We start from the raw sequence: 14,174 nt of genomic DNA, 5'->3' as shown, positions 1-14,174 counted from the left end.
TGACACACTCATATTGAGAAAATGAAAGAGATCTGTGGCTTTTTCAAGGGTAAAAGATAGCTTCTCTAAAATATCTGTGCCCACTGGATACAAAGTGAAATCCAGAAAAGGGTGTGGCCACACCATCCCTTATCAAAGAGCATGGGCAGGCAGGACAGCTGGCACTTCCTGGTAGGGCGGGTACGAGTCCTACTGAGAACTGTGCCAGGACTGCCAGAGGGCACAGAGTGGTCGGTCTGTGTGCATTGCACCTGGGGTCCCCTGGCTGGGAGGGCAACGTCTGAGCCTGACTGTGGTGCTGGAAGCTTAGGGCTCCGGGGGATCAGCCAGGCCTGGCCACAGGCACCTGCTCATCCCAAGGCCAGCTGGAAGGTTACGGTGAGAGGTGACTGCAGCCACTGCTCCCGTCTTTCCCAGGCCTGGGAAGGGGGCAGCGGCCTGCCAGACCAGCTTGGCCCCCAGGACATGTTATGGTAGCCCGTTCCTGTAGCCTGTTTTGCGTGTAGGGACAGAGGTTGGGTAACTTGCTCAGCAGGCAGCGGAGGCCCTGCATCTTGAAAGAAATTGCAGCAACTCCCAGACCCCCATCCCCGCCACTACCTGCATCCCATCACTGCTGCAGCAGCACGGGACTTGGGACCCGGTCTTCCCTGGACACCCATCCGAGCTTGGGGCCACATTCCCACCCCCGTGGGGAAGATGGTTTCAAGAGCCCCAGAGCTGGAGGGACCCAGCAGGGCTAGGCTGCGGTGGGGCACCGAGAGCTCGTGGGAAGCGTCCACTTCCTCCGTGCAGATGGGCAGGCAGGGCCTGGCTGTCCCTGACCTGCAAGGGTGTTCTAGCTCTTTCCTCCGGTGGGTGGATCCGAGCAGTGAGCCAGGGCCACAAGGGGGTGGGCAAGGGGCCCTCAGCCATGAGAGGGTCTGTGACGGAGGGGGAGGGTACAGCTCCTATGTGAAGGCTGGCTGAGTGTGCAAGCGACCCTGCACATGTCACAAGTGAAAACAGCTCCAGTCTGTCAGTGTCGCTCCGGTGCCTGAGGCTGCTATGCCCAGGGGCCACAAGGAGAGGCCTGAGCCCCGTGGTCCCCGCAGGCCAAGCAGGGCCCTGAGGTCCACGGCAGGCTAGGGGCAGGTGGGGACCAGGCAGGCTGGGCGGCCTTTGCCCTCCGTCCTGGCACCCCCAGCAGGCAGCCCATGAGAACACTAAGAAAGATGGAAAAGGTGCGGCTGGGCCACAGCAGTGAAGCTGAGGCTGCCGGGGCCACTGGGGCCAGGAGGGGCCCAGGTCTGCAGCTGGGGAGGGACAAAGCACATGCTCCTGGGCACACTGAAACGTCTCCCCTTTAACTTAAGTTGGCATCCTGAAGTCATTCCCGGTCTGGGGCTGCCAGTTTGCACGTCACCTCCCCGGGCTGCCTGCAGCGGTGGCCAGCGTGGGCAGTTGGCGGGCTCCCTCCTGCGTGTGGCCTGCGCCACGGCCCCGAGATTGTTCGCACTCCTGCTCCACTTGCCCGGTGAGAGGGAGGGCCTGGGGTGGCCGGTCATACACCGAGGAGGACAGCACTGAAGCGGGAGCCACCGCGCACCGTGAGGGAGGAGCTGCTGGCATTGTCCAGGAAGACGGAGGTGTACTGCCCCGCCTGCGGGCGGGGAAGTTCAGCGTCAGCCTCGATGCCGCGGGCCTGCAGGTGCGCCGACCACACACCATGCCCACCCCACCCCGCCCCGCCCACGGACAGGAGCGAGGGCCCTTGACGCCTGGTCTAATGCTTCCTCCCCAGCTCCGTCAGCCCCCTGCACCAATAGGCTCCCTATCGTGCACGTGCAGGGGAGCCAGCCTCCGCTCAGGGCCAGAGTGGGCTCGAGCATCAAACAGTTCCCGCTGCTGCACTCAAAGCCTGAAAGCGTGCTGAACTCTCGTTGTGAGGGTGCCCCGTCCCCCCACAGGCCTGGCCACTGACCCATCTGGTAGAGCCACAGTGGGACTGGTACTCTGGCCTGGCTACTCCGAATGTGGTCCAGACATCAGCAGGGTCACATCCCCAGATGTGACCTGGGAACTCCCAGAGATGCGGAATCTGGGCATTTGCATCTTAAGACCCCAGGCACGCTGTGTGCCATCTGAGTTCACGCAGCAGTGCCAGGGACCAGACCTCTAAACGCCTTCCAGCAACCATAGCCGCCTGCAGCCACAGCCTGGCCTCCAATCCTAGCTTTGCTGTGCGAGCTTGGGCAAATTACTTAACGCTTCTGTGCCTTAGTTCCCTTATTTGTAAACAGGGGAATAATATTTTCTATCTCAAAGCGCTGTGAGTAATGGGTAATTTATGTTAAGTGCTCAGAACGGGTTTGGCCTAGTTAGTGCTATTTACATGTGAGCTTTATTCCACACATCTGTACCTAAATTTTTTCTTTTTTAGGAAATCTCATCTTTTCATCAGTTTCTCAAGCACTTGCCCAAATCCCCACAGTTCTAGAAAGAGACCGTCAGTTGGGGTTTTGTGTAGGAAATAACTGCATCTGCTTCCCGAAGTCCCAATGGGCCGGGGGGTCGTGATGTCATCCTGGGCAAAGAGCTGACCTCTGTCACTGCCCCCCGCCCCCTTGCCCACTGAGTCCCTTCCGAAGGGCTCATTACGGCTAGAAGCACCAGTCCTCAATATGGGACGCCTGGGAGGTCAGAAAACAGGAGACGGAAGAGCAGGGTGTCTGTCGAGGACAGGAGTCTGTGGGGAAGGGCAAGGTCTGGGGAAAGGAGACCTGGCCTTGGCCTGGCTCTGCCTGGACTAGCGGGAGTGCTCTGTGCCGCCCGGACCCTCGCCTGGGCCTGGAGGCTGACGGCACTGCACCCAGAGCTCCTGAGCACCCACCCGCACCCCTCCCTGCCCAGTCACCCCCACGGCTGTGTCCAGGTGGTGGCCCCCCCATAGCTGCGCCTGCCCCCCACACCTGCAGATACAGCACGCCATTGACCGAGACGGTGAAGAACTCGCTGCTGTTCTCCAGCCCCATGACAGCCTCCAGGGAGCTGCGACCCAAACAGAAAGAGGGTGGGCCTGAGACCGCTGCCCCAGAACCACCAACTTCACCCACAATGTGCTCACAGTCACCACAGCGCCCGACACCCAGCAAAGTGCCATGAGAATGGCTGTCTTAGCCAGGGCTTCTGGTGGAGGTGGCATCTGAACTGGGTCCCCAAGAGGAGTAAGGACAGGCTCCACAGAGCCGAAGGTGTGCCGTAAGGGCCGGGCAGCAAATCCTGGCTCTGATGGGAAGCGAGACACTGGCCGGTGCAGCTGGAGGTGCGGGGCTGGCAGCAGTGAGGCTGGGTTCAGGCCAATCGGTGCAGGGCTTTCCAAACCAGAGTGAGAAGATGTGAACTTCACCCATGCATGCCTTCTGCAACCGCTGCGGAGCACCTGCCCCCTGCCTGGGCTGTTCTGGGTGCTGAGGACACCGAAGGAGCAGCCCTGCCCTCCCGGACCAGCAAGCGACGGGAAGCTGGACAAGTTCACGGAGAAGGGCTGGGAGCGCGCCTGGGGGAGGGTCCGCATAGACTGATCAGGACAGGCCTGGGGACGCGACGCTGGCGCCTCGGGTCGCCGGATGGGAGTCAGTCCCCTGTGGGGGCCGGCAGAACAGGGACTGGGGCGGCCCGGGCCCCCACATCCCGAGTCGGGGTTCGGGGAGCGCGCGCAGGGGCGGGAGGAACGCCGGGCGGTAGCCGGGGGAAGGCCCAAGGGAGGAGGCGGGCGCCCGGGCTGCGCGCCCTGCCCGCGCCCACTCACGCGTGGTGCTGGCACCGGGACTGGATGCAGATGAGCAGGCGCAGGCGGTCCCGGGGGCGCGGCGGCGCCCGTCTCGTCTGCTCGGCCAGCGCTGCGGGGGAGGCGCGGGGGCGGTCACCGGGCGGCGGGAACCGAGCGCGGCGGGGCGCCCACCCCCCAGGCCCCGCCCCAGCCCCGGGCCTCACCCACGTGCAGAGTGGCGGCGAGCGCGTAGAAGCCGGCGACGGGCGCGGTGTACTGGCCACTGGTCAGGTTCAGACCCGGGCCGCGGCGGAAGGCGCCCTCGGCGTCGGGCTGCGGGCGCACGGACGGTCACCCCGGGCCCGCCGCGCCCGCCCCGCCCCGGCCGCCCCGGCCGCCCCGGCCCGGACTCACCACGTAGTAGACGCCGAGCTCGTGCAGCGCGCGCCGCTCCACCGACGCGTCCCGGCGCAGGCGGCAGTGGAAGGCGGCCTCGACGCGCGGCGCCCGCGGGCCCGGGGCCAGGGGCGCAGCCCGCAGCGCCAGCACGTCCGCTCCCCCCGCCGCCGCCGCCGCCTCCTCCTCGTCCTCCTCCTCCTCCTCCGCGGGGACGGCCGGCACCGCTGCGGGGCCGCGCGGGCGGGGCTCAGGCTCCGCGCACTCGCGTGTGCGCACCGCACCTGGCACAACAGCGAGCGGTGGCCGCGCCAGGACCGCCTCCCTCGCACTTCCGTGTCCCTCCCGGACCCCTTCCCCAACCCGGGCGCTTCTGAGAGCGCGGGGGACCGTTACCGGTTACCCCGGAACCGCGCGCCGGGCGCACGCAGCCGGGCCTGGCGGGTCTTTGGAAACTACCTCCTGATCCTGCGGCTGCACCTGTTTCCTTTCACGCTTTGGCTACCGGGAAGCTAAGGGCTGATTACCCAGGAATCACCTGCCTATCCTCCCGCTTTTTCCCCCTTCCCGCTGCTGTTTCTTCTCTGTTTACATTTTTGTTGTTATCAGGGAATGCAATAGTTTAAGCAAGACTGGTCATCTTTGAAAAGAAGCTGGGTATAAATAAATAATTTTGCAGCTATATTGCACATAATATGGAGGTTCTTCAGCCGCTGAAGCTGGTCTATTTAAATGAACAGTACATTAAATTGAAGGGGGAAAAAGACTCAGTAGCTCTTCACAATGACATTAACTCTAGTCAATAGCGTGAGCCACGACTCAGCAGCTGGCCACAGTGCAGGGACACCGCCCTAGGGGCTAGAGCTCCGCTCAGCTCTGCAGCCTCCAGCTCAGCTGCCCCCTCCTCCTCCTCCCTGTGCTGCCCCCAGACACCATCCTCCTTGCCCCGTGAGGGCAGCCCACGGGGGTTCTGAGGCCAGCGGCAGAGATCTGTCAGGAGAAGAGGTGGGGGCACAGATGATCAAGGGGGAGAAGGGGGCCTGTGTTACTGGGGCGAGCCCCCGATCTCCCTGGTGTCACTGTGGGGATCAGAGGAGCACTTTGCAAGCTTAAGGGGCCCTGACCCCTCCCTGACAGTCCCCGCCTTGGGGGCACGGGCTGAGATCTCTCAGCCTTTGCTAGGCTCACTGGACTCCCAGGTGGGGCACGGATGCTGGTCCCCAGGCACCTAGTGAACACCGAGTGGCCAAGTCCACCTTCCTCTGTGAAGCCACCTCCTCAGCACCCTCCTCTCACGTCCCCCGCAAGCTCCTGACCCACGGCCTTGACCCAGGCCAGCACCAGAGCAGAAGCCTCCTTGGGACACCGGTCAACAAAGGTCTAGCCCACCTCAGCTCCTCCAGGATGCCCTCCCTGGCCCCGCTCACGCCGGGGGTGGGGTGGGTGCCCCTCCCTACCTTTCAGCAGCACCTGGAACTCTTTTAGCAGGACCTCAGGTGGGGTGATGGGGCCCGGGGGGCCCTGGGGTCCAGGGGGCCCTGGGGGCCCTGGCAGGCCGAGCTGAAAGAGAAGCTTGATGGTGAAGACATCTGAACAGGCAGGCTGGGCACCGCGGGCACCCCCTCTCCAAGCTCTTGCCACCGAGCCTGGCAAGGGGGGGCGGGGCTGCTGCTTTGACCCCCGAGGCGGAGGTCAGCCTCCAGGCCCTGCGATTCCCCTGACGAGGCAGTGAAAGCTGCAGGCACGGGGCCTCAGGCTGGTGGTGCCCCTGGGGGCAGGGCTGGGGGAAGGAAAGTGCACGAGTGGGTAGGCAGAAGGCTGCAGCCCAGCCCTGGGGCTAGATTTCCTGATGGAGGGAAAAGCGGAGGGAGGGGCACGCCAGGCTGCTTTCGACTCTCAAGGTCTGTCATGGCACCAGTTGGCGAGTCCTCCCTGTGCCTGGCCCAGCACCGGGGCCTGGGGTCCTCAAGGAGCCCTCCCTGGGCTGGGCTGGTACCCACCCAGGAGCAAGGAAGTCCCCTGCTGGGAGGAGTCTGGGGGAGCCCCCAGCTCAGCATCGGGGGTGACGGGTCAGGCCACGGTGACAGCCCAGCAGCCCGGCTGCCTCATGCTCAGAGCCCGGCACTCGGTCACTGGGTCAGATGTGGGCCAGGGTGAGGCCCAAACTCAGCATGGGCAGCACAGCCGGGACCAGAGCGTCTCACCCCAGGGGATGCAGCCCTCTTTGGGGCTCAAGGCAAGAGTCAGCCATCAGGACCAGGTGCCAGGTCCCTGGCCAGGCTGAATGAGAGTCGGGGCCAGCAGCTACCAGGGCCCCCATGGGCCCCAGCCACCAGGAACCAGACTGTCTCACCCCAGCCCACCCGTAGGCCCCTCCAGCTTGGTCCCTCACTGCCCTACCAGGCCAGCCCAGGCCTCCCGTGCCAGGATGCAGAGGGGAGAGAAAGTGGGGAGCCTGTGAGGCCGCCTGGCATTCCAGGGGTGCAGGGTAAATGGTTGGAACAGACCCCAAACTCAGGGTCACTAGGCCCCAGCTTGACACTTCTGTGCCCTCTGGCCCAAGGGTGAGGGTCTGTGCTTGTTGGAGATGCTCAGGGTGTCCAGTGGGAGCCAGTGAGGGGTGTGGGGTGGCGGTGAAGGACTGGGGATTTGGGGAGAGGCCCGTGGGTGGAGGCTAACATACACACACACACACACACCCAGGACACACACACACACACACACACGGGACACACACACACCGGGACACACACACACACACCCGGGACACACACACACCAGGACACATACACACACCCCAGGATACACACACACACACACACACCAGGACACACACACACACACCCCCAGGACACACACACACACACACACACACACACACACCAGGACACACACACACACACACACACCAGGACACCTCCCCCCCACACACACACCCAGGACACACATACACACACACACACACACACCCAGGACACACCCAGGACACACACACACACACACACACACACACACGCCGCTGGCTGGGGCTCCAGTGCTCACCTTCAACCTCTTGGCCGGGCCCCTGCTCCCCTTCTTGCTGTTGACACCCTTGTCACTTTGCCTAACGAAGAGCATCCAGGCATCTCGGGGATGGATGCCGTGCACCTGCCCCACGGTGGGCTCCTGGAACACAGCAGCCATCAGCTGGTCTGCCTCCCCTGGACGCTTTGCAGGAGGTCACTGTGCAGGACTGTCCCCCGGCACCCTTGGGCCCCTGCCACTGCGCCCTCCGAGACAGCACAGCCCCGGCCCCCGGCCCCACGGAGGATGACCCCTGGGGAACAGGCCACTCCACAGCCTGGACTTTGCGGGAGCAGAGGCCCCTGGGCGTGGGTGGAGGAAGACGGGGTGCAGAGCTTCAGAGCAGGTGGGAGTCGGGCTCTGTTGGGCCACCGGGCCTGTCCCGGCCTCCATCCCGGGAGCTGCAGTGAATGCACCTTCCTGGGAGTCAGAGGATCAGACCACCGGCATCCACGGGTGCTCAGGCAGGGGCCCCCGACTACCAGCAGGCCCCCCGACCACGCCCGATGGTCCGAAGTTCCAGGGAGGCCAATTTCAGCCCTCAGGGGTGTTGAGGCCTACAGTCCAGTGCTGTTGGGGGGACCGGGGTGGGGGGGTGTCCAGCACTGAGATATCATGACTCCAGGGGCCTGCACGGCATGGGACACCACTCATCTGCCTCAGGACTTCTGAGACGTGTGACCTGAGCAAGGACAGTGGTGGTTCCAGAAATGGCCGTTCCCCTTCATTGCGCATTCTGACTAGTCCTGACATGGAGGAGAGTTCCAGGAGGTACCTTGCGGGGAGAGGCCCTTGGCCCTCTGGGCAGTGGGCCTCCCACAGTCTGAGCTCCAGGCAGGGCTGCCAGCTGGGATGGCAATGGGCTCGAGAGGGCTTAGGTGAGGTCATGGGCACCGACTCCGGTGACTGATGGAAGGACCCTGGGATCTCGGAGCCACCAGGCCCTTTCGTCAGAGGCGGACCCAGTGGTCTGGCAGCCCCTCTGCAAGGATCCAGGGCCTCCCATCAGGAGCCAGTACGCTGTGATGGGGACGGGGCTTCTGGGATGGAGGAGCCTGGCTGGGACGGAGAGGCCTCGGAAAGGCCTCAGAGTGCCTGGGGCTTCCCCACATCTCCCTTGGGTGCTGGGCCCCGCAAGGCGGCCCCCAACTGGTTCCTCTCCACGGGCACCAGGACCTGTGGCCTCACTTCATGGCCTCACGCTGCCTCAGTGGAAACACGTGGCAGGAGGAGTCCACATGGGCTGGATGGTGTCTGTGCCCCACTGGCCCTCCCAGCTGCACCAGTAGCCTGTGGGAGGACTCGGACCCCAGTTTGGTTTGGGGAACTGAAACAGGTGAGACCATGTTGGTCTGGGGGTCTGGGAGATGGGCCTGCGGCAGTATGGGTGGGTATCTGGCAACTGCCCTGGCTGACTGAAGTCTCCAGCCTCCAGAGGCTCTCAGAAAGGAGCCTCCGTGGACCCAAGAAGGGTCCAAGGCCAGAACCCCACCTGGAAGCACGTGAAGCCCCCTCTGCTTCCCGGCCACCACAGCCCGACATCTGGCAACCCTGCCCCCCAGGGGTTGTGGTTGGCTGGCTGGGTAGGGTTTGCCTTCAGTCCACCGGAAGTGGGGAGGCCCCTCCCAGGGGGCAGGCCGGGCTGGCTGCCACCTCCACCTGTCTTTAATGGGGGTGTACTTCAGCGGGGGCATCACGGTTCCCAGAGTGATGCTGAGAGCAGAGGTGCAGGCTTGAGCCCCCCTCCCGGCCCCTGCAAGGCTCCGCCCTTTGCACTGCCCACAGGCGTCTTCGGAAAAAAGAAATTCAAAGCTCCTTCCCCGACAGCCCTCGCCTCCCTGTCTGAAAGGCCCCACCCGCACTGAGGGCCCCTCTGAAGGCCCCAATTCCCCAGCCTCCTCCAACCTGAGCACCCTCTTGGGTAGCAGGGGAAGGAAGAAGCAGGCAGAGCTAAGCATCACCGGCCTCAGCCAGAAATCACACGCCACTGGGGGCCCGGCACCCCACCCCTTTCTCCCCTGCACCCTCCCCAACCGGCAGGAAGGCAGTTTTTGTTTTCCAGAGAGACTTGCGCCAAACAGATCGGGGGCAGGGGTGGGGTGCGGTGGTGGTCAGTAACTTGCTCACACGTTTACAAATACGCTCTTCCCAATTTCAGGAGAATGAAGTTATTTACACTTTACTCACTTCCCGACGTAGAAGTCCCCAAAGAAAAGGCATTTCCCCCCGCTCTGCTAGAACTTTGCTTAAATGCCAAAGAACTACCCAAAAAGCCAAGGTCAAGGCTGGCCTTCAGGCGCCCGTCTGTGCAGTGGGGCGGCGTCCAGACCACCTGGGCCTCCCCCGCAAGCTAAGCGTTTTTCTGCCCACTTTACAAAGGAGGACACCCAAGCCAGCCCAGGTCCCCGCTCGCGGCGCCGCGCTCCCCACCGGCCCGGAAGCAAGCGCCCTCCGCCCCCGGGGCGCCCTGGAGCTCAGGAGGTGCAGCCTCCGGGTGGGGAAGCTGAGGTCCGGAGGTCTCTGGGGCGCTGGGGCCCGGGCGAGTAGTCGGGCGGCGTCTTACCTGCGGGCGGGCGGCCGACCCCGCGGGCAGCTCGTTCCCGGGCGGCGGCTCCTCGCGGGCGCGGCTCCCCGAGGGTGCGCCGGGCTCCGGGGAGACGAGGCCCGCGGCGGCGGCCAGCAGGCCCGCGTACGCGAGCATCAGGGCTCCGGCAGGGCAACAGGCGGGGGCCATGCGGGCGGCGGGTCCCTCTCTCCTCCGAGCGCTGCGTCTGGGACTCGCCCTCCGGCTCCGCGCCTTATATCGCGCTTGAATCCCCCGCGTCGCCCGGAGAGCGCGCATCACCGCTGGCGCCCCCTCCCGGCTACCGCGCGCGCTGCAGCCGCGGGGGCGGGGGTTGCGGGGCGGGGAGGGAAGGGGGCGCTGCGGGGCGGGGCACGCGTTAGGAAAGGGGACGCGGGGTCGAGGAAGGCGGTTCAGGGGAGGCAGGGGGCTCGGGGAGCGCTGGCTGGAGGTGGCCTGAGCGCCCCCTCCTGTCGAGCGCGTTTCCGCCCCAACTCGGGGCTCCCGGTCCCTCCTGCGCTCTGTCCTGCGCTTCTGCTTGGAGGGGAGCCCGGACGCCCCTTCTCCCGACCCAGGGCATCCCTTCTCCCCTCCCTATCCCGCGCGTCTTCTGCGGGGACCTCGAGACGCCTCCTCCCTATTCTCCCGGCCGCGCCCTGCGTGTTAGATTGAGCACATTGGAGCGCGAAGACCGCCAGGGTCCCTCCTTGGAGCCCCTTTCCCAGACGGCGGCCCCTCCCTTCCGAGGCAGCCTTCTCTCCAAGGCTGGGGCGCCCTGAGGTCAGGGATGGGCCCTTCCTCCCCAGCAGGGCGCACCTGCAGGGGCCTCCGGGGGCGGGGGTGGGGCACGGAGCAAATCTGCAGCCCGGGACAGGCGCCCGGCACTGAAGCGGGCGCCCTGAGGCCTGGACTGGGAGGATTGAGCCCAATGTCAACCTGGGGGCCGCGGGGGCGGGGCGGGGGGGGCCGATCCAACCCGCGTCCAGATTACCCGCAGCCCACCAGGATCAGCGCAGGGCACGCCGCGGGCACAGGTGGACCAGGCGCTGCAGGCCTGGGGTCCAGGCTCCTCCCTGAAAAGACCAGCCCCTTCTCTCTTCCCCAGGCTGTTTGTTCTATCACCTGCGCTTCGCCTCTCCACCCCTACCGTCCACTCCGCCCGCACCCCGCCCCGACTGCCTGCCGAGGCTGGCACTCCAGGCTCTCCTGTGTCCCTCCCCGAGGTGCCTGAACCTGGTGGGTAAACGGTGCATTTTATTCAGGGGGTTCAAGGGAAGGGCACAGCTGAGAATTGCACCTTACAAGGGCCTGCCACCCTCACAAGGGATGATTTCCACCTCTTCTGAGAAGAGGGGGGAACTCCCCCTGTCCTGTTTCAGAGGGTGGCTCCACCAACTTCAGCAAGTGCAGCCAGGGCCTGGGGGAGGGGCTGGGGGTCATCCTCAGTCAGGGCCCCACTGCATCGCCTGCGGTCTCCGCCACCCTTGCACTGTTTCCAGGGCACAGGAAACACTTAATACTTTAGAAAAAGCCTGGTATTAGATGTTAATTTTTCCCTGTGATTCTGCCTCTTTTCCTGTAGGATGGGGGATGGTGGTAGTTTTGGGGGGGGGGTTTAAAGAGAAAAATACCCTTCCCATCCTGAGAATGTGTCCCCTCCAGGGGTGTCCTGCAGACTTACTCTATGAGACTTACTGAAAGGCAAATTAGAACTGCAAAGGAGTTCTGTCTTTATCTTTATACAATTTGGGGGGAAAATTATCACTGGAATGAAAAAACTGAAATTCCTATAGAAATTGCAGCTCTCCAAGAAGATATTTGAGAAATACTGGCTTTTATAATACATACTCAATAAACTATATGAACTTATTCCATCAGCAACCATTTGTTACAAATAAGGCCATTTGCTCCAAAATTTGTAGATGGTGTTGTCAGAAGGTTCTCAAAGAATTCAGGATTTCTTGGGTGGCTTCTCATTTCTGGTCCCACAAGGAACATCTGTTAGGAAGCCGGGCACTGGAACTTTGTAATGACGTGTGTGTGTGTGTGTGTGTGTGTGTGTGTGTGTATGTGTGTGTGCTGGGCGTGTGCTTCAGCGTTAGTTAGGTATTAAAATTTTGTTCACTTTCATTTTGTGGGAGTGACTTCATCTGGGACCATGGGATGCCGAGTTGGGGTGTTTTCATCGTTGAAACCCACAGTCTGCTGGCAGAGGGGCTTCTGTCCTCAGGAGATGCAGCTCTGTGAACGGTACCTTCACGTTTCTGAAAAAACTCGTCCACATCCAGCACCTCATTCACTTCTTATTGGTCAGCCCAGCGAGATGAAGGTTCGCTAGGGACTCACAGCCTGGGCTCGGGGCTGGGGCCGGGCTGGGCCCTCTTGCCCCCCTGGGCATAGTCCCATCTTCACAGCCACGTGTTTTGCCCATCGGGGTCCTGCCTATTCTTGCTGATGAACTCAAAGGTTATTGAAGATACAGCTCTGTCTTTTCCCTGAGACAGGAACCCCTTAGGTGTGGGGTTTCCCGTGGGGTCTGGCTGTGAGGGAAGCACAGGGAAACGCGTGCGGCTGCCTCTCTTGAACCAGGGAGCTCATCACGAGCTTTTTCCCTTCCTGGGGGGATGGAAGTCCAGGGGGGCAGCCTGATGTGGTGGGAAAGGGGCTCCACCTGGGCTCTGCCCCTCACCTGAGGGTGGCCAGTCTGTCCTCAAGCTCCTTGGAGTCTCAGCTGTCTTGGCTGAGAGCTGGGATTAATGCACGTGTCCTCAGGGCCTGCTCTAGGAGGAGCTGAGTCCATGGCGGGTCCTGTGTGGAGCCACGAGCGAGGCCTGCTTGCCTTCCAGGCTGCCTGAGCTGTGAGGGTCATCACATCACATCGTGGGGGGGGGGGGCGGGGGGTAGGTGCCCTCAGACCTACCTGAAGACAGAGGCCCTGGGCCGTGGAGGCCATGGCAGAGCATGGTCAGAGCCCAGGTCACACCCAGCTGCGTGTCTGCTCAGCAAACCTGGTCCTCACACGGCCCTCTGAGGCTTTGGAGGAGGCACACCTCAGGGCCTTTAGGCACTCATGCCTCGGAGCCTCAGTTTGCTGCTCTGTACAATGGGCACGACAACAGCTGTCGGCCCCGAGCCCTTGCCTGGGACGCATTCATTAGGGAGGTGCAAGGTGACCGGTGATGATGCCCCCCAGCGTGGAGGCCGGCTGCGTGGGACTCCGCTTCTGGGCTGCTGGCCTGTATCCAGTCCACAGCAGGCGAGGCAGGCTGCTCTCAGGACCAGATACCTTTAGTCCCAACCTACACCCCGGGAAGGTGAGGCTCCGGCTCTGTCACCTTTGGCAACATGGAGGACGTGTGGGGAGGGAGGGACCAGATTTGGGTCACGTGATCCTTAAGATAGTCTTGTGATATCATTTCCAGCTCACAGTAGGAAGCCCCAGTCCTCACAAGGCCAGCATTGAGGACAGGAGCTGTTGCCATGTGAAAAACGGTTATTTTCCCAAACAGTGAACAATCCCCATGATGTCATAAGCCTGCCAGAAGGCCCAAATCAAATCCGTTCTGGTGCTGTGCAGCCTCCAGTAACCCTCTCCGGAGGTGATGACACAGCCTGGCCATGGGGCAGGAGAGCGCAGAGGGCTGGGGCCTTCAGGTGGGGCTCCCTGCAGGTTTCTGGGGTCGCATTCCAAAACCGGCCTCTATTCAGAGGAGGGGGGAGCTTAGCAAAGCCTCACGCAGCTCAAGGACCACCACAAACAAGGCTCCGATGGCCCTGGGGCCCCTTCCACTGCAGCAGCATGCCGTGGGCTCAGCAGTGAGGGTGGCATGTGAGGGTGAGTTAACGGACCCCAGGGAGGAAGGACTGGATGGAGTGGCCGCAGGAGGGGGCGGGCGGGGCTCGAGGTGGCCTCCCCCCTGCGCCTTCACGCCTGGCTGCGATCTAATCCTCATTCTTGGGCCCTCATGTCACGGCCTCAGCCCTGGCTTCCCAGCGGCCTGATGCCGTCAAGCTGTTCCCACTCTTCTCTCTTCCTCCAAAGGAAGGACCTTTGCAGATGAAGTCATGGGAATCAAAGCTCCCTCCACCCCCCAAAACAATGGGAGCCTTGTTGTGTGGCTTCCCGGTACACAGGCGGGCAACCTTTGCTGTCTGTCGGAGCCTTCCCAGCATGACATCATCTAATTCTCGAATCACGTGATTGTCCCCATTGCACAGACGAGGAAACTGAGGCTAGGTCTTGGGATTGGCCTGAGGTCACGGAGCCACCAAATGAAAACTCGTCCAGATCCGGCCCCCGCAACTTGAGGTCAGTAGCTCTGAAGCCCACAGATTCAATTCAACTCAATGAATGTTGACTCAGTTCCTGCTGCATATGCCAAGCACAGGGACAAGTGCTGG

At 62.9% G+C, this 14,174-nt stretch overlaps 1 protein-coding gene across 2 annotated transcripts; it reads right to left on the bottom strand.

Moving 5' to 3' along the window:
• Positions 1–768: 768 nt before the first annotated feature.
• Positions 769–10,114, bottom strand: ERFE (erythroferrone). Of its 2 annotated transcripts, XM_059051307.2 has the most exons (8): positions 9,774–10,114; positions 7,190–7,312; positions 5,605–5,707; positions 4,166–4,431; positions 3,976–4,084; positions 3,791–3,881; positions 2,952–3,030; positions 1,456–1,642 (listed from the first exon to the last, which is right to left on the bottom strand). In XM_059051307.2, the coding sequence occupies exons 1-8, from the start codon at positions 10,050–10,052 to the stop codon at positions 1,544–1,546; spliced, it is 1,149 nt and encodes a 382-aa protein (XP_058907290.1). In that variant the 5' UTR covers positions 10,053–10,114; the 3' UTR covers positions 1,456–1,543. The 2 variants fall into 2 exon arrangements, with proteins under 2 accessions (XP_066883382.1, XP_058907290.1); XM_067027281.1 differs by lacking the exons at positions 3,791–3,881; positions 3,976–4,084; positions 9,774–10,114 and having other exon boundaries at positions 769–1,642; positions 7,190–7,376.
• Positions 10,115–14,174: the final 4,060 nt, after the last annotated feature.

Source organism: Kogia breviceps, chromosome 2, assembly GCF_026419965.1.
Source record: "Kogia breviceps isolate mKogBre1 chromosome 2, mKogBre1 haplotype 1, whole genome shotgun sequence".
NCBI lineage: Eukaryota > Metazoa > Chordata > Mammalia > Artiodactyla > Physeteridae > Kogia > Kogia breviceps.
Note: the sequence above shows the minus strand (reverse complement) of the source record. Positions and strands in the feature narration are given on the sequence as shown.

Coding starts and splice junctions, on each gene's coding strand:
- ERFE (XM_059051307.2), bottom strand. CDS start 10,052: ATGCGCGCTCTCCGGGCGACGCGGGGGATTCAAGCGCGATATAAGGCG. Junction 4,432..5,604: donor GTTCCAGGTGCTGCTGAAAG/GTAGGGAGGGGC, acceptor CTGTTGTGCCAG/GTGCGGTGCGCACACGCGAG. Junction 1,643..2,951: donor ATGGCGTGCTGTATCTGCAG/GTGTGGGGGGCA, acceptor CCCCGCCCGCAG/GCGGGGCAGTACACCTCCGT.